This window comes from Lygodium microphyllum, chromosome 16, assembly GCF_053477565.2.
Source record: "Lygodium microphyllum isolate KBCC chromosome 16, Lygodium_microphyllum_v1.1.10, whole genome shotgun sequence".
Classification (NCBI taxonomy): domain Eukaryota; kingdom Viridiplantae; phylum Streptophyta; class Polypodiopsida; order Schizaeales; family Lygodiaceae; genus Lygodium; species Lygodium microphyllum.
This window is the reverse complement of record NC_141150.1, coordinates 69,129,244-69,149,320: the sequence shown is the minus strand read 5'-3', so window position 1 is coordinate 69,149,320 and position 20,077 is coordinate 69,129,244. Positions and strand designations below refer to the sequence as shown.

General features: G+C 42.4%; 1 protein-coding gene and 1 pseudogene across 4 annotated transcripts in view; one reads left to right on the top strand and one right to left on the bottom strand.

Moving 5' to 3' along the window:
• Window positions 1-20,077, top strand: part of LOC148022950 (FAD/NAD(P)-binding oxidoreductase family protein) — a 153,523-nt gene that overhangs the window by 22,881 nt on the left and 110,565 nt on the right. For all 4 annotated transcript variants that reach the window (XR_015693571.1, XR_015693570.1, XR_015693569.1 and 1 more), the window contains exons 4-8: window positions 5,288-5,461; window positions 6,234-6,291; window positions 6,845-6,895; window positions 14,141-14,223; window positions 14,378-14,465. Coding sequence is in view for 1 of the 4 variants with exons in the window: in XM_087695877.1 (XP_087552003.1) it covers window positions 5,288-5,461; window positions 6,234-6,291; window positions 6,845-6,895; window positions 14,141-14,223; window positions 14,378-14,465 (454 nt within the window). In the remaining 3 variants the exon portion in view is untranslated. The remainder of the gene's footprint in view (window positions 1-5,287; window positions 5,462-6,233; window positions 6,292-6,844; window positions 6,896-14,140; window positions 14,224-14,377; window positions 14,466-20,077) is intronic.
• Window positions 212-1,439, bottom strand: LOC148022951 (putative protein phosphatase 2C 10 pseudogene; annotated as a pseudogene).

Below are 20,077 nucleotides of genomic sequence, written 5' to 3'. Positions count from 1 at the left end.
ACTTTCTCCAACTAAGTTGGCCAGCAACATCCATGTTTGACCTCCATCTTGCTTGCTTGCTCTCTCTCTCTTCATTGTATCTACAACTGTACAATTGAATATTTCATAGTCTCCCATGAATTCTTGCATCTTGGAGATCTCATTATAGATTTGTTTTCAATATCAGGAAAAATATTTTTACCATATAGTGATTTGGTAAGGAGTGGCCACATCATTGAAATTGGACCTCAATGCAAGATATATCATCCTTGCTCTCTTGCACAAGAGAAACTTCTGTAAGTTTTTTAGTTACTGCTTCAGGATCTGTAAGCTTTTTAGCTACTACTTTAGGATCCTTTACCTTCCAGATTAGATTGACGGCTTCTTGATTTTCCATAACCTTCCACAATCCATCACTTGCCAAAATAAGAAACTCATCAGTCTCATCAAGTTTCATGTCATGAACATCTGGATCTGACATCAAATGCACTCTCAGATTCTTATCTTCAAAGGCATAGGCTACAGCAAGTTGTCCATCCAGTCGTGGCACATCACCTAGAATTGTTGTAACAAAACCTCCCTTGTTTTCAATGATTCTTCTTTTTGTCTTTGGTTCATGATCCACTAAAAGCTGAATTGCATGTCCAGCTTTGCATAGAACAACTTTGGAATCACCCACATTCACAAAAATGAACCTTCGACCATTAACAAGGATGGAAGTAATAGCTGTAGATCCACCGAGCCCCAGATCAGGAGCTTTTTGCAGAATGACTTGATTTGTGATTTCGCAGGCTTTGTGGATAGTTGCCGTTGGATTCTTCCCAAACTCAGACTATGCTATTATATTATCAAAGAGGTGACTTTGCAGGTAATGAGGTACATCACGTCTAAGATGGCCGATCCTTGCTCTTGAGCTTGACTTTGCAACTGTCGTTAGGTGCGTTTAAATGATCACCAACAGACGATGTCTTGTCTCGCCTATCTTTTGAGTGAGCTGTTGTGCCTCCCCCCGGCATCCGACATCACTTGTAACCTGTTGGTACTGGTGATGCACAAATCTCCATATTCCAATGCCTTCAACTTTCAGGAGCAGTGGTTGTCTCTACACGACAATATATTGCACTAATAGATGCTTGACTAGGTGCAAACATCTGGTGATGCGCAAATCTCCATATCTCAATGCCTTCAACTTTTAGGAGCAATGATGAACATGAGCTACTTTAGGACTGAAATTCAGAAACGTATGCCTGCAGAATGACATACCCTTGGTATATGAAAAGATTGCCAAGACAGTTCTTGCAAAAGTTACAAAACGGGACTTCTGCAGAAGGATTGCGAGCTTTCCTGGCCTATGATAGAAAAGAACCCCATTAGCTACAACACTTCTGCATTTTAGGAATGCAATACCGAGCAAAGGTCAAAACCACAGAGCATGTTGCATCGCCAAGAACCTGCGGCATCTTTCCGATGGTTGCTGAAGGGAAACGAGTAAAAGTCACTGTTACTCTCTGGTCATCCAGATTGAGTATTCAATTAATGCATCAGGGTTCACACAGCTCATTGTCCATAGACTCTCAGAATAGGCATCCGATTGCGGGACTCAATAGCTGCATCATCTCGTACAACTGATGGCAAGAAATGATGGTCGCGGATAAGGTGGGACTACTGCCTCTGGCCATAATCGAAGAAGAAGTAGAAAACAATGCTCAAAAAGAGGGAAAAGAAAAATACAGGAACCGACTGCTATTATCACAGACCAAAGAAGGCACAGAGACCGCAGGGCACAGAGACCGTGAACCATCCTATGTCACCTCTCCTTCTTCAGCAACTTCTTCAACAGCCTTGACCTCTCCTACTTCACTACTCGATCTTCAACAACTTCTTCTCTATCTCTCTGACTGCTGTAGATGAGTCTGCGCTATCTGAATGTGAATGTTGTCTCAGGAACGGCCTTTCTCTTCAAAAAGTTCTTTTGGACTTCACATTCTTTCGATCAGCAAGGCACTTGAAAGTTAAAATGCAGTAGCAAGAAATCACTTTGGAAGACAGCTTTGATGATGTAGTTGCATGTTTTGAAAGGTTTGAACAACAGATGGAAAGAAGTGAAGCCTATAGCCCTATTCTTGAGCCGCTCATGGATTGTTTATTGGCTTCATAGTCAAAGCGGTACTCTAATTGATCCTTAGAATGCAAGGATTGATGCTGCAGAGGTTTAGAGTGGAGATATTGCCATACAAGAAAGATCCAAGGTAAGCATCTTCCATGGGAGAAGAGAATAGACCTGAAGGAGAACAGATTCTTCTTTAAGAAAAAGTAATGAAGCTTTTTGTCTTCTCTAAAGTCTTGAGGACTCCATTTTGTCCATCTTGCCCAAATTTTGGTTAAAAATTTGATCACAACTTGCCAAAATAACGCCATTATCCACCACTGGATCATGCCAAGAACCTCCATCTTGGTCACAGTTTGTGACAGATCTCCATGTTTGACCATGGTTATAAAGGAACTAACTCCTGTGACTAAATTTGAACTGTGGTTTTCACTCCCTAGTTACTGCAACTAAATCTAATGCATGAAAATGACTTCTGACAGGATCTAAACTAATGCTCTGATACCAATGTAAAGGTCTATTCTACAATGAAAATCAATAGAAAAACTAATGAACTGAAATAAGAAAATAACAGGAAATAACATGAGATCCTTCAATCATGGCCATGCCATAGACATCTTCCATTATACCATAGCACAACGTAGCCATGAAAGCTGAAATCAAGATACAAGAAAACAAAGCTTGGTACTCACCCCAAGATGGTGATGAACAAGAAATCTCAAGAAAATAGTGTAAGTGTCAAAAAGCTCCCTACATTAGCACTTCTTGCCTTTTTATAGTAAACCCTAGTACCATCATGGCTAAGGTATTTACATGGTTTATTTTGGTAAAGGAAAGTGAACTAATGTGGCTAATTTGCTTCATTACAACCACTCCAGCCCATTTGAGGTCAGTAATGTGCAGCTTATGGCAGCTCTTTGCACTCCTTTTGAGGTGTCTGATGAGCACCACTCCAGCCCGTTTGAGATCAGTAATGTGCAGTTCAAACTTCATGGCAAAGGACTGCTGCACGTTTTGTAAGGGCAATAGGTGGCATTATATCAGCTTGCAATTTTTCAGATCTCTCTCTCTTTTTCTGCAATCTTCTCTTGCCACCCCTTTTCTTTCTGAAAGCCTGAGAACTCCCTCATTTCTGGGGGTCCTCAGCCCCCCCCAAGTCTATGTTTTTGCATCAAACCCTTCTACATGTCCTGCTTCATCTGCATTTTGCAGTTTCCACTTGTGTTTTGCAGGCAAGCTTTGTGTTTTGTATCTTCCATCTTTGTATTTCCAGATTTCTGGCATAGATAGCTTCCGTGTTCCTCCTAAATATCAAGCTGACTGCACAACTGCTCCACGGCCTGGAAGAGATCCATCAAGTTTGTCTTGAAGATGCAGCAACGTTGAGGCATGATCAAAGGCACAGTCCTGATGTCTGAGAATGATATTGCTGGCCAAAGAAGTGGCATGTTGTGAATCAGACAGCTCTAGCTGCCCTCAGCTCACTCATTTTGAAAAAGCTTTAGCCAATAAACAGTAGACTTCTCACTCTCTTCAGAGATATTTGAAGGATATTGGGACAGACAATCTCCCCTGTTTCTAGATTACAGGAGCAACTTTTTGATTTCAATGCTGAAAGACCTAATTTGTTTGAGCAAGTACAAAGTTTCTTGACTGTAGGGACAGCTTGAGAAGGTTGACAAGGCATACATCATCTTGACCTAACTTATTTTAGTAGTATAGAAGCTTCTTGGTTTGTTGGGGCAGCATGAGAAGGTTTGCAAGGTCTTCAAGGATGATGATATGTGGACTGCGCTATGCAAAACCTTCTGGATTTGTTCCATTATTCAAAGACTACCATCAATTTTCAAGACAAATGCCCTCAGCTCACTCATTTTGAAAAAGCTTTAGCCAATAAACAGTAGACTTCTCACTCTCTTCAGAGATATTTGAAGGATATTGGGACAGACAATCTCCCCTGTTTCTAGATTACAGGAGCAACTTTTTGATTTCAATGCTGAAAGACCTAATTTGTTTGAGCAAGTACAAAGTTTCTTGACTGTAGGGACAGCTTGAGAAGGTTGACAAGGCATACATCATCTTGACCTAACTTATTTTAGTAGTATAGAAGCTTCTTGGTTTGTTGGGGCAGCATGAGAAGGTTTGCAAGGTCTTCAAGGATGATGATATGTGGACTGCGCTATGCAAAACCTTCTGGATTTGTTCCATTATTCAAAGACTACCATCAATTTTCAAGACAAATTGTCGAAGTTTCTAAATTTTACCCCATGCTATAGAAGGAGATCAATGGTTTCATCCCTTTGAAGAATGAAGGGACCCTTATGTGGTTTATGAGCCACAATCTGAATGCTTTACATGTGGTTATTGTGGTCGAAATGGAAATAGGGGCTTATTTGTGATCCATTTCATCTAATCACCATACTTGAACCCTTGGTGGCTCCATCCCATAAAAAGGACTTAGGGGCTTATTTATGATGCATTTCGTCTAATTTTCTAATCACCACACTACTATGGCATTAGTTAATGGTATGGGACATTAGTCCTTTGCAATGGGAGATTAAGTTGATATGCTACTGGTCCTAGGCTTGGGGGTGAGGCCACATTTGCCTTATGGTTGGGAGGTGAGACTGATATCCACCCACCTCTTTATACTTCTTTTTATCATTTTACTCTCTGCAAAGGGATGATTTAATCATCAAGTAAATTAGAGGAGTCATAATAAGTTACCAAATTAGGAACAGTAGTGCCAAGGAAGTGGTAAGCTCATTTCCCATCTTGTTCTGCAATCACATTCCCTTAGGGTGAAGCCATAGGAGACTTTTCTTTAGAAGTCCATAATGAAAACGATGGCTATAGTACTTTAAACGAAAACAGCTTCCCTCAGAAATTGTAGTCGTAAACTCAGGTTATCTCATTATCAAATTCTATTAGGGTATAATTCTGTAGGAAATCGTATATCCTTTAATATGGATCAACCTTGTAGCACTTGGATAAATATCATGTAAGGTTGGTATCATAGCCATTTGTTCTATTTCTCCTGTATCCGATAGCTAAAAGTAAGGTACACATTCGGATGTCTTACCAGAACTTTGCACCGTTTTTGCTAGCAGGTTCTTTTTCTGTTTAAATGACATGTAAGCTATCTTCTCCATCTGATATTCTTGCTAAAAACCATGTGAAACTTGTATTGATGTCTTGCAGATATGAAGAGAATCTTGAAAAGTTCTGCAGTTTTATAGAACCATTGATGGATTCAGTGCCGGCTGAATCCAGAGGGGATGGATTCATTGTCAAGTTGCAGGATGCCTTCACCAGGACACTTTACTGGAGCAAGATTTTCAAGCGGATACTTTCATTGGGTCATATGGGGATAATGTGAGGTTAATTCTATACTGTAGCCATTAAACTTCAAAAATTTATACAAGGGCAAACATGACCCTGCAAAGTCCATAGAAAATTTTAAACCAACACTGTATCATGCCTGAAATCCTTGTGCACATTAGCTGGTGGTGACTTGGAGCTAACACTCTCAACTGCTTATCTGACATGGGCACCTCCTTTGCTAATGTGCTCATTAATACTTTATCCTTTATTTTTCTTTATGTGGAATTGTGTATTTGTGTTCGTGTACGAAACTACTGTGATAGTTCAGTTAGGTTTCAACATTTGAGTTAACAATAATGAAGATAACGGTTTTACATAACAAGATATTACTGTGAAATATGTATACATAACTCAGTCGTTGATGTGACATTTTTTTCTGTAGAGTAGGCATCCTTGAGTGAACTAAAGTCATATTCAAGCAGCTTTTTTGGTGCACAGTTATCTGATGCAAATATGTCAGCATAGACAGAATGAGCATGTAGAAATGTATCTGTGCAAGCATATATGCATATATGCAATTATGTGATACACATAACATGTAAGTGGACAAGCGTCTGAGTTTCAGCATTGCATGGGCTAGCAAGTTACATGCTCAGCTTTGCTGTAAACAAGCTCTATACAAATCTATTATGCTGTAAAAGTTCTAGTTGTTTGTTTTTAATTTATTTTAAATAATTAATAGAATCAAGGAAGTTTTAACTGTAAAAAAACTTTACCATGCTGCACATTCCAACCTTTCATTTTAAAAATTTTGTACTGCCAGTGACTTGATGGAGTTCCTCACTGCCCCTGCATCAAAAGTGCTGAACTACTGGTTTGAGGTAAGGTTCTATGTTGAAATGCAACTTGAGTGAATGCATGATTGGGCATGGGTGTGTGCCACAAACACACATCTTCCTACCACACAAAACTCTCATCTTGTTCTTATTCATCTTCTTCTCTCTCACACACACACACACACACACACACACACACACACACACACACATGTGTGGACGCACGCACGTACGCACATATACATGTGCACCTGTGCACATGCTCACACGAATACTTGCATGCACGTACACACATCATGTAAAACCACTGTTCAATATATCATTAATGCACAAATGACATGGACATCATTAAAATGTATATTCCAAAAAATAAAAGTTAGTGGTAAAACATAATTATACTAGACTTATCTGTGTCACCCAACTGACAACTATCACACATGTACACACACACACATGCACATGCACACATATGTGCACACACAGGGAGGGGAGGTATAGAGGGGGAGGGGAACAGTTACCTTTTCTGAAAGTTATTTGTTCTCAAGTTGTTAATCTTCTTGGTTGCTGAGGAGTTTGGATCAAAACTGTACATTTCCAGTCAGATATCTTGAAGGCTACTTTGGCAACTGATGCAGTGATAGGAAGCATGGTAAGTCTTCGCTAGCAACTAGCTTATTGCTGTAAGTATCCCTTTATCTTGAAGATGGTATGATAACTAGAAAAACTGCTGAGAACCATAAAAGAATCTGAATTTCCTGTGGAAATACTGCAGTCCTTTGCATGCCAAGAGTCATGGTTGATTTTGATGAACTACTAGATGGTGTAATGCTGCCAGACAATAAAGTATCCACTTTTCTGTAATGTCTGTGCACCAAAGCAGACCATCTGAATCTCTTGGATTATCTTTGATTGCCAACCCATAAATTTCTCTGAAAAGTTTGCATTTGCTCTTTCTTTAATTTTGATTCTGCTCAAGTCAAACCATTATTGCTTTGATTCTAGATTTTGGCATTTGAGTGCAATCACATTAGCATAGCCTTTTACTTATAGAATATAACAGTAAATTGAAATTTGACAGCTTAGAAAACTCCCTCACATCTCTACCTCTTTCATTATTTTCTATTTTCTTTCTATCTCATCATTTTGCTATTCTCCCTGAGGTAAGTCATCCTTTCAATGGGCATGAGATCCAGTAATTTCCTTATATCCAAGTATCCTCTTCATTATCACCATCACGAATGGCAATATGAGCAACTTGCAAACAACTAGCCAATGGGCCAACCCCATAATCACCACCAATGCTCACCCCAGAGAGCAAGCGATCAACATGTGTCAGGCAAAGCAAGCTACTATCCCCAACAACCAAGACAGAGAGCATGAGAAGCTGAGGCAGCCTGTGAGTGCAAAGGCAAGGGGGAGGGGAAAATTGAAGCAAGAAAGTTATACTGAGATACAATAAAGGCCTAATTGACCAATGCCATCAAATGTGGTATGATAGTACTGCATGATCCCCATGTTCTTCTCTTTTAACTTCTTAAAGGCATTTTGTTTGTCTGTCTCAACAATTATATTAAAATCCCTTGGACTCAGAGTCACTTACTGCATCTTCTTGGCAATTTTAAACCAGTTCAAGAAATAAAATGTCAGTCTTCCAGTGAACCGTGAGGCACATGATGGAGATTATTTATACCCCATTGTGTCCAGGAGGTGATGAGATGATGTGGTCATAGTTGTCAGGTACGAAAAGTACGGTACGATAAAATGCGGTACTAAATGGTACCTTAAGATTTTATAAGGTACGGTACGATATTAGTACGGAAAAAAATTTAACTTCATTATTTTGAACTATAGATGATAGAACAGATGTTAAGAGTCTAAATAGCAATGCTATTGGAGTATATAAGATGAATACTTGAGGGTAACACGCCAAAACCTCTATGGCATATGCCGCATGCGCAACATGCGCTACAACTTACAAGTACATACATAGGAGTGGATACATCATACATGAATGATCATACAAATAAGAGGCATGTATGCTTGAGAGAGAGAGAGAGAGAGAGAGAGAGAGAGAGATGAAATGACATGAGATGCTTTATTAACGTCTACAAGAGGCCAAAATGACCTGTGAGACCAACAATTACCAAACAAGCCACCAAAGGTTTTGGTAAAAGATTTATGAAATTTGTTATGGTTTTGTTTGGCATTGCTAAGGCTAAAGCAGCTATCGATGGTACATTCACTAATTCGTGTACTCTTAGAAGGTACATTAGGCCAAGCTATCCTCTGGCCTAGTTTTATTAGCAATGTGTACTAATGCTTTGGGTTGGGTGGTGCAAAATGAGTTGTGAACAAAGGTAAAATCAATCGGTACATTGCACATGTTTGTGAGCATTGCTTTGGGGCTTTTGATACCCCTTCTTTTCAATTACGACCATGCCATGGGGAAAAACACATTTAATTGCACCATCTTGATGCCCTACCAATACTATTCCTCCCTTAGCACTACCACTCTTGTTGCTATGGACATGAATGGCTTTATGGACAAGACTTATTTTAATGGGTCGAGTTTTACTACTTGGTCTAACCTAATGCAAGAAGTGCTTGAGTTCAACATCTTTGAGACCTAGTAGTTTGTTTAGGGCTTATGCAGAAACCTCGATTAGCCCATCTTGACCATATTTGTGAATGGAGAGCTTACAATGTTACAACAAATGTCGAGTTAATACGGGGGTTAATTCTTGAGTTTCACTTCTAGTTATAGCACTTTCCCCTAGTATCCAGTGGTTGGAGTCATCTCCTTGACCACTATGCAATGAGAGATCAAACCCAACATATTAATTTCGATTATGAGTTGTAGGAGTTTGCTATAAAGGAAGGGGATGATTTGAAAGTCAAGTTGGCTAAATATAGGTGCTTACTTGCCGAGTTCGCCACGACTAGCTCACCGAAGTTAGATGACAATTAGGTCACATTTTTCTTAAACGAGATGCCTTCTAAATATTTCCACTTTATGCAGCACATCATTGTGTTGCCCTGATTGCTGACCTTCTATGAGTTTGAATGCTAGTACTTGTGCTATGTGAGGCCACATGTCTAGTCCATAAGTTCTCTTTTCCATTTTCTTTTTTAGAGGGAGCTTTGGTAACCACTTCTATGAAGGGGGATATCAAAGGTGGCAAGAACTCTCAAGTTGGGAAGACAACTCAAACTAAGGGGTGACACCTCTTCCTCTTATGTAACCAAGGAAACTAAAAAAACAAAACCCATATGGTAGCAACTCCCTAAAGAGAATAGGTTTTGTACAGATAGCCAACAATTGGGCCATGTAGACAAGGAGTATCCTGCTAAGGCCTAGGGTCTACTAGCTAAGAAACCACAACAAGCTGCAATTGCATCTAGTGGTACTTCCCTTGGATAGTCGAGCAGGGCTATGCCCCCAACTACTGCACCACCGGCTCCTTGTGGCACGCATGTTGGTGGATATGTAGCATATGGACAACGCTCTCCTCCCCCGCCATATAGGTCTCTTGAAGGTTTCAAAGAGTGATATTCTAATTCCATTGCATTAGATTTTCCACTAGTAGCACTTTTTTGGATCCATTCCAAGGTCTCCTCTTGCACCCTCGCCTAGGACCACTTCCCTACCTCACCATGAGTTTCATTGGCAAAGACTTGTTGGTGGCCGTGTGTGCTAGTGGTCCCACACTTAGGCTAACACCCTTAGGATACTCTAGACTAGTCTAGCTTTTACTTAGTACTCTTTGCTCCTTAGACCAATGAGTTGGGCCCATATGCTAATGTGTCCTTAGGCTTTTTAAGCTTTAGGATTTCCTTCATTTGTCTTTAACTGCAATCCCAAAATCTAACATTCCCACATTCGGCACTCTATTACTCTTTCATTTTAGGTTTACTTCTGTTTTGCTTTGAAGCATCTCACTATGAAGCTTTGTTTTTGCAAATTCTAATCTCTTTTGTAGGGTTTTGTATTTTAGTCAAAGCTCACCGTTCCTTTATGGCTTCATCTTTCTTGGAGACTTGCTCTTCTACAAGCATGGAGGCTTTCCCTTTTGAGGCGGATCTTGCGACATCTCTTGATGCTATTACTATAGTAGTTTCTTCCTAGCTCAACCAACTAAAGTGTGTCATCCTTATCCTTGATCATGGTTCTCTTCACAACACAAAGCGGAACATCTCTATAAAAGAGTGTTTGGGCAAGCAAACAATTTTTCCATGAGGGACATTGTCCAAGTAGCCCCTCATTGCATGCACATTCTCATCATGTAGCATTTATCTATGCATCTCATTGTGCGAAGTATCCCTGAGCGGATCCTGAGCTGTCTCTATCGGTGGCTTTCTTATCACCATACCTCTTTAGCACTTTATTCTTGTCAGAAGTGGTGCAGTGATGGAAACATAGACAAGTGTTGAAATAAATTGTTGAACACAAAACAGAAGAGAGAGAAAATAGAAGACTGCAAAAGAAGAGAACTTAGAGATGTGCTTGGGAAATGGAATCCATATACCAAACATGAGACAGTTGCATATAACTGTGAGTCACTGGCTACATGGGCATTGGTGTCAACTCTCTCCAATGGGAAGTTCACCTGAAGAATGATGATGACTATATGAATGAGGAGGAGGAGCCCAATAAATAGGCACAAAATAGGACATATCCAGCAGCTCGTTGGCTAGCATAAAATGCCAAGCCAATAAAATGGCTAAAATATATATAAAAGTGCCTAGCTCATTAGGCATACACAGACTCACACATGAGCTGACAATCCTGCTAACACTCTCTCTTAGATCATGGGTGATATACAATGATACAATTAATGACTCATCACAGTCCATACAACATAGAACCATCAGAGGAGAACCATGGATACCCAAGTAGTGGGTGATCAAGCCACCACCAAGGTCCCTTGGAGAGAACCTGATGTTGATGTTGATTGTACTAGCTCTTGAAAATAGAGAACAACTATAGCACATCTTTGTGTACGTCATCAATGTCTCAGAGTAGCATACAAGACCATCCTTTCAAAAATGCCTTTGAACATATGTGACCATGGATTCCTCGCCTTTGGCCAATAGATCGCCAAAGTATCCCCTTATGTGAGCACAAGACTAGGAGCCAAGCCCACTCTATGTCAAATACTAGCCCATCATGAACTTGGATGCCAATCCCAGCTCTAGGGTTTAAACCTACTTGACTTTAGTCGATGCATGAGGGATATCTCTCTTTGGAACTTGTGCACCTATATAACTGTATAGATGAGGCTCAACTACCCCATCTCACCACCCTTTCATACTCCCTCTCTAGCACTAGAGAGTCATGAGGGATGACTACATCACTTGGACTAGAAAGCAACAGAGGAAGGGGCTACCAAGCACTTCCCTTGATTTGAAGAAGTGGTGGTCAAAGGATTAGAGTTGGAGTCGGAATCTGAGGAAGAGGATGACTCGATAGAGAAGCTATATCCTGCTTCTTCTTCTTCTTCTCCTTCTTTCGTAGGGTTGCTAACTCCTAGTCCTTTCGAAAGTGTCTGCTTACCATAGTGATAACACTGGGCCTTCGACTTCTTCTTCTTGTCACCCCTCTCAAAATTTGTAAAGGTCTCATTGGAACCTCCATAATGAGATGGAAGTCTCCCTTGTAAATGCAAAGATGGCTCATGCTCAAGCAAGATCGAGGACGTATGTATAAAGGTCACATGTGTAGATGATGTTTGCACCCTAAAAGCATTTGCCACTTCATCAAACTTCGGGGGGAGCTTGTAGAGTACCGTTCCCATGAGATGTGCATCTAGAGGGGCAGACTGCATGTGTCGAAGCTGGTCTTGTACTTGTTTAACATGGAGCAAAAATGATTGAATGGTGTCCTTCGGCTCAAACTTCATTTGTTGAAGCTGGCCATAAAGGGTCACTGCATGCATGGTGGAAGCCTGAAGGTTCCTTGTAGAACATTTGAAGCTTCAACCATACTTCGGGAGGTGTTCTACAAGAGGTAACTGCTGGTAGAATTTCTTTGGAAATAGACGAAAGCAGTGTAGAATACGCACGTGCATCATCCGAATCCCATGTAAGCTTAGCTTCCTTGTGGTTGTCTTTGTCTTTGTCTCTGTTGTCTAGTGGCTTGTCTTCTTTGCTGCTCTTGCTCGTTCCTCTTGCGAAGCATGGGTCCTCCCCCTCATCCTAAAAGGAGTGTGGGCGAGGCCTAGTAGTCCATGTCCTTTGTTGCATCTTGGAACAATCTGCTGCAAGGTGGCCTACCATCCTACAGGGGAATGCCTGTGAGGCCAGTGTAGTGTCTTGTAAAGCATAAACTCTCCATGCATTGATGGGAGCTTGATGGCTTGAGGAAGGAATCCCAATGTTGAGGTAGGGACCGTGGGTGTTGAGGGCATTGCTCTGTCACGACATCTATGGAGGTCTTGCCTCGTTGAATTTTGCGCCCAAAAGCTCTGCGAATTTGGGCTATATGAGGCAAGAAGTACTCATCGAGGCCAGTAAAATGTACTGCAATAGGTGTACCATCCCAGAGTATGGAATAATCCTTGCCCACTATCCATCTATCCAAGAAGGAAATTGCAATCCGAACATCTATGGGCTAGTGGCAAGAACCACTACAAATTGCTTTGTTGTGCTAAAGCTAACCCTGAAGCATCCTTTCTTTAATAGGGTTAGTTTTATAGCTCTTGGCTGTGCTTCTAAGATCTGCCTGTGTCATGTCTTTCAGTGTGTGCATTGGTGGTCTATCACCTACCAGTTGCCATGCCAAAGATGATGCCTCCAAGGCCACTACTCTATCTCTAATGTTGAGCTCTGCATTAGGATCAAACCTGATTTGTGGGGTAGTGTTGCCTGTGGGATCAGTGGGGGCTACATTGGAGTCTCCAAAGGTAGAAGAGGGACCCACCACTATCGCAGGATCAAGTTTTCTCCTTGCTGTGTTGTGGGTTCTTGTGTTGCTGAATTTTCGGGGTTCTGCTGGTCTTGTGGTGACTCTTGTGAGGAAGGAATGAACGACGAGGAAAGGGTGGAGGCATCGGATGGAACAATGCTTCTAGGGCGGGGGCAGTAGAGGCAATTGATGGTGCAGGACAGCTATCGATGGCTGGGCACAGGAGCAGTCCAGGAGAGGAGGGTGTGAACTGCTCAGCAGGTGGCTGAGGAGGGCAGAAGCATGTGTCTGTTCAGCAGGTGGCTGAGGAGAGCAGAAGTGGGCGAGTACAAGACCGCCGGCTGAGCTGAGGAGGGCAGAAGTGGGCTGGTAGAAGACTGGCTAGGCTGACAGGCAGGGAAAAGGTAGGCGAGCAAGAGGCTGTGGCAGAATGGTGACCTAGAAGGCAAGATGGTGTGGACAGAGGCAGTTAGGCATGGCAGACAGCAAGATTGTTTCAGGTCAACATCATGCAATTTAATGTTGTTGAGGCATTAGTAAGTCCAAATGGCATCACTAAACATTCATAAGAGTCAAATGTTGTCCCAAAAGCCATCATTGTGCGAATCTTCTTTTTGAATGTGTATCTCCACTCTTCAAATCTAAATTGGCTGGATGTCGACCTTCCTGCCCCTTATCTCAGGGTCATACTCTTGCATGATGTCTGCCCAATGAGGTTGTCTACCAGAATAAGAATATGTATTAGACCATTTCAGGTATGTTTGCTAAATGGTTAAAGTATTTTTCTAGGTTTCCTTGGTTGGTCTATTTTCTTTACTTTTTATAATGTTCAAAGTTCTTTGTAAAGGTTTCATAGCAACTTCTTTATAAAAGTGATTCTCTCTAAAAATATCCAATTCTTTTGTGGCTATAACAACTATCACATCGATAGGTGTTTGTGTTAATGGGCATTCTTAGTTTGTGAAGTCTCAATGGGGCTCCATTTTGCAGGGGAGTGTACATTCTCCAGGAAGTGGCTATGTTTTGTTGCATCACATTATGGGTGAAACTGATGGTGTGCGAGGAATCTGGTCGTAAGTAAAAGACTTGTTTAGAGTGACTTAATGATTTTTTATTCTTGAAGTGCTCCTGGAAAGGGGATTTTAAGAATCATCTCTTTTTTATGAATATATGCTACTTTTGAAAGGCTTGCACGTTCTCTGTTTAAGTGGTTTTATGGTATCCAAGGTATGTTGAAGGAGGTATGGGGGGTGTATCCAGTGCCATAGGCAAAGCTGCAGTGGAAGCTGGAGCTGTTTTATTAACAAATGCGGAGGTTGCTTTCCTTACTTATATTTCACAAGTTAAAGAACAAATTTTGTGCTAGCAAAATAATTTTCATGGTGCTCTTGTGATGGCCAAAACTATTATTTATGAGACTGAAGGCAGGTACATAGCTTGATCTCGGAAATACTTACTGCCAAAGATGCATTCTTGCAACGTTGTTGCATGTAATCTGCATCACTTAGTCTGTTTAAGAGATGGATTAAAGCATACTTACAGAAACATTCATACACTGAAGAGGCACGAACAAAACATTGAGGCACCGGCTTTCGAAAGTGTTTCAATATTCTTGTTCAGATTATTTACGTTGCAAGGGGCAGGGCTACTGCATCCCTAGCAAGTCATTCTAGAGGCTGTTTCACTTCTCCCCTGACCAACCTTCTTTCCATAACATTCACAATTTTGGTTGCAGATTTTCTCTCTTTCTTCCACTCACTTCAGATGTTGGTGGATCATCCTCAAAAAATTAGGATCAGCAGACCATTGCTTCTGGTGTTGTAACACAATCTGCACCCTCTCTAAGGCCACATCCCTGAAAAACTACCTAGGTTAAAGTGAAAATGGTGGATCTAGAGGAAACACTTGGAATGTGAACTGGCAGCATAACCTCTCAACAGTGAGCATGCACCATGCCAAGTTAATGGGCAAGGTGGCTGACAGTTGTCCAAGATGAAGGTATGGCAAGGTCAGCCACCCACCAAGTGAACTTACCATGTCCTGTAGCATGGCTGGAGTGTTGCTCCAGTGGCACTGTGGATCAGCTCCAGCAAGCTTCAGAAGCATGGAAACAGGGCCTTGTACTTCTACTTTTTGAGGAGGTTTCAGCTTTAACAACTCCAAGAAGCGTGCCTCTTGCAGCCAAAGCAGTTACTGTCAAGTTGCTTTTGCAGAGCGGGTACTTTGGTGGCTCTTGCAACAGTTAACACTTCTTGTGTCTACTTTACTGAACCGTGACAGGGCTACGGAAGCAGTTACTCCTAGGTGGCTATCCTGGAGCTTTGGCCCGCCTGACTAGTCCCTCTTAGTGGATAGGAATGCCTTAGCAGCATATGTAATGTATGTGAAATGAGCAGTAGAGCAGCATTGTATAGCTTTCAGTGTGTAAGGTCTTGCTAAGGTTTTGCTATAGCCACTTGATTACGGGGAAAAAAAAGAGAAACTGAATAATATTTGGCTTAGATGGGACTCATATTGAATAGAAGATAAAAGATGTCACAACTCAATTCTACCCTAGTGGTAAGCCACTTGTTTTATTAACCCATTGACCCGGGTTCACATCTCCCTTTTTTAACACCTATACTAAATGACCAGAGCGTAGAACCTGAACCCAAGACCTTCTGGTCACCACGCATTCAACTTAAGCAATTGAGCTACACCTATTTGGTCTTATTTAGTCTTTTTTTTTTTCGGAAAAGGTAATTGTATTAATTACGAAAAAAGGTACAAGTTTGCATGATTACAAGATACACGATGGCTCTACCCCATCATGTGTACACACTGACTCTCTACAAGAACCAGACAACCAAAGAGTTACAAAGTCATGGCAAAGACACAGAGGAAATTGCCATATGCCAGGGACGTAAGTCCTCCTGAGGGAGGATGTCAGAGTGCCGAAGAAGATCTATCTGCCAAGACAAGAGACTTTTAAGCCGCGCAATATGCCGCTGAACATTAAAGGCGGAATAAAAAAGAAAAGCATTCCGAATGGTCCAGTTATGCCAACAGCCCCAATATCGAAGAAAGTGAAACAAAATCTTCATGTGAGGTTGTGTCGGTGTGGGATATTTGGGCCGCGCAAAAACCCAATCAAACGGGCGTAGCGAGAAACCAACCACCGCTCGCCAGACGGCTGACAAGAATGACCAGATTTTTTGAGAGATGGGGTAAGAAATAAAACGATGACGGGCAGATTTCATAGTGGTGGTGCAAAAGAAACAGGTGCCGTTGGAGATTCGACGTTTGGAAAGGGTTGAAGCAAGCGGAAGACCACCAATCATCACCCTCCAAAGAAAGACCTTATATTTGAAGGGTGTCTTGTTCAACCAGCACTCCATCACCGTTACCCTCCACCATGACCTGGATTTATGCAATCCCCATAGAGTATTAGCTTTAGTAACCAGCCATTGATGATCTTTAATCAGAAGATGATACATCTGGTTAGCTGAAGCCTTTTCTAAATTGAGTCGGCCTGCAAAGTCCCAGTCCTGCCAGGGACGATCTGTAGCAAGGGCAGGAAAGGGTTGTCTGCTCTGGAGCACCATCAAAAGCTGTTCCTATAAATACCTGTATCCACGCGGGATCCTAAAAAGCCTCCTGGCGGTACGAAACAATATCAACACATTGCGACTGGCAAGGGTGGTATCCGCTACCGAAGTTAAGCCCAAACGTGCCATGCGGTTGAATTTTGGTCGAAGCTCATGTTTACCTTCCCACGAAATTAACCGCAAGACTGCCAACAGTTCCGATTGAAAAGAATTAGTAGCTAAGCGATCCTCCGCTGGATGCCACTGCACCTTCCGGAGGACCTGTCTCCATGAACACACTAAATGGGCAAGCAGAGATGAAGAAGAACTGGCGAAGCGAGAATCAACATTAAGAACATGCCACCAAGAACCCCGGATTTGACTGTTACCATGCAGAAGCCCGTGATCCTCAATAAAATAACGGGCTATAACAACCCATGGATGATGATCCGAGCACATGGCGCGAAAAAGAGACCAACGGAGCGCCAGCATATGAGTTTGGGCATCTAAAATAGCCCCTCCACCCATGCGTTTGGGGGTGCACGCATGCGACCAAGAAATCCAGGAAATGCCTGCATGCAAAGAATCCTTCTTCCATAACATGAAACGAATAGACTGAGTAAGAGCATTCAGTGTAGTAGTAGTCCAGGGCAGCAATGGCAAGAAATATGTGAGCATTGGCAACATAATTGTCTGGGCTACTTTGAGGCGAACAGGGAAGGGCCAGGCCAAAGACTTCCAATACATAAACTTAGCCGCCAGTTTCTGTGAAATCCACTGTAGTAGTTGCTTTGGGGGAACATCAACACCCAAAGGGTACCCAAGATGCCTGACAATGGAGCCACGGGGAAGAACCAGTCCCTGCCAGTCCAATGATTGCAAATCCGACTCCGTGCAGCTGAGAAGGGCTGATTTCAAAGCGTTGATGCGAAGACCGGAAGCTTGACCAAAGAGAGCCCAAACATCTAATGCTTTGCGAAGGTTATCCTTGTCCGCATGTAGAATCATAAAGCTGTCATCAGCCAAGGATTGACTAATGAAGTGCTGTCCAAAGGGAAGCAACAATCCAGCCAACTGAGAAGAAGCTGCCATGTGAGATAACATCGAAAGAACTGGGTGAGTCGCAAGGGCAAAGAAGAGGGGACTCAAAGGGCACCCCTGTCTAACAGAGCGGGCAAGGACAATTGGCTTGGTAACGCCTCCATTCAGCATGACGCGCGAAGACGCTGCATCACTGATAGTGTAGATCAGACGAGACATCCGAGCACCAAAGCCCATGGTAGACATAAGTTCTGCAATGAAAGACCAGTCCAGATAATCAAAAGCCTTTTCCAGGTCCAATTGAACCAGTACGACCTGCTGATTAGAATGCCTTGCATAATCAATCGCCAGTTGCGCATTTAATACATTGTGCAAAATGTTTTTGCCCTTAATGAAACCATATTGGAGAGGATGCATAATGGCAGGAAGATGCTTATGGAGCCGGTTCGCCATTACTTTGGAAAATATTTTATACATAGAACCCCTCAAAGAAATTGGACGCCATTGTTTCAACATGGACAGCGAAGGAACTTTTGGAAGCAGTTTAATAAGACCTTCTTTCCATGAGGACGGCATGATCCCCATTTCCCACACCTGCTGAAACAAAGCCGTCAATGGTTTCGCGAGCTGGGTGGCAAAAAACTCAAAGAACTCATTGGTGAGACCATCCCAGCCAGGACTTTTATCCTTGGGCAAGTGTAACAGAACGTCCATAACCTCCTCCTCACAAATATTTGCCTCCAGAGTAGATTGCATTTCCTGCGGAACTTGATTGCGGACCAGATCATAAAAAACTGAACGAGCATGAGCAGTTTGGCCTGAAGGAGGAGAAGTGGAACCAAGAAGGTCGAGGAAATAATTCCTACACATATCCACAATAGTCTGCGGATCAAGGACCATTTGCCCGTCTGCATCCTGGAGTCTAGTCATATTCTCGCGAGCAGGAGAGGCATGGAGAGCTCGAAAGAACTTATGAGTCTGACAAGCACTATCTTGCAAAGTCTCTGTCAGATGTTGCAATTTGACCTGCTAATAAGATTTTAACTGAAACTCTTTACTAAGATCAGCCAGACGCATTGCCAGTGACTGCAGAAATACATCATCTGGAGTGTCCACCAGCAAAGAATGAACCAACGCCAGGAGATCCTCGGCTGCTTGCCGACGCTGTCGAGAAAGAGAGGCATGATGAATCCCATACTGCCGAGCAACCCGCTGCACATTAGAGAGCAATCTTTCAAACGAAGCAGTGCCCTGAGATGAGAAATCCAATAGGAATCGATCAATCAATTGCTGCATATAGCCCAGAAAGATTGCATGCTTCAAATAAGATGAGTTAAAACGCAAAGGGAGTCTATCCAAAAATTGCTTGAAAGGTGCAATGGGTTGTGCAAGGAGCTCAAGCTGGAGAGGGAAATGGTCCGACAAGGCATATTGTTGCAACACTTTCATTTCGAGCATCTCAGGAAGGAAATCATCATTCTGCATGATGTAAATGCGGTCTAATCGTGACCATGTTGTAGCATACTGGGCAGAATGGAAAGTAAACCCTGTAGAAGAAGGGTGCAGCCAGGACCAGAGATCTTGCTGAAGAACGGTAAGAGCCAAGTCCTGCCATATACGACGTTCTGGCGCATCCATTACCGAATGCTCTGATGTGGACTGTGAAGAATCAACACACATATTGAAATCTCCCATAAAAAAACCCGGTCTGCCAAGAGACAAGGAAGTCTGCAGAGTATGCCAAAGCTCCCGGCGAGCTAAAGGATCATTCGGAGCATAGAGGCCAAGTAACCATAAGATCTCTCCTTCGAATAAAACTTCAATGGCCACAAAGCGGCCATGTACATCATTCTTAATAAGAACCGGCTGATATTTTTCATGTACAATCATAAGCACCCCAGAATACTGCCTGGCATGTGTCCCTGCATAGAACAAACGAAAGCCATGGCAATCCACAACTTTTCCTGCTTCACCGTGACTCTTGTGCTCAACAGCACACAGGACATCCCACTGATTCTCATGCAAAACAGTCCATAGGGCATGTTGCTTGTGGCGAGAGCAAATCCCTCGCACATTCCACGTGGCGATCTTCATGTGTATTCCAAAGAAAATCAGGTACGAGGCACAGCTTGCCTCGATTTGACATTTTCTGCGAGAATGTCCAGGACTCCGTCATCCAAAAAGTCGGCTAACACAGCAAAAGAGTTTTGACGACCAGCTTTGGATGGCATATCCGCTGACTTGGAGTTGGGACGGGGATAACGACGATCCCATGGGGTAATGACGTTACCTTTAGTATCAAAAGCTAGCTTAGCAGGTG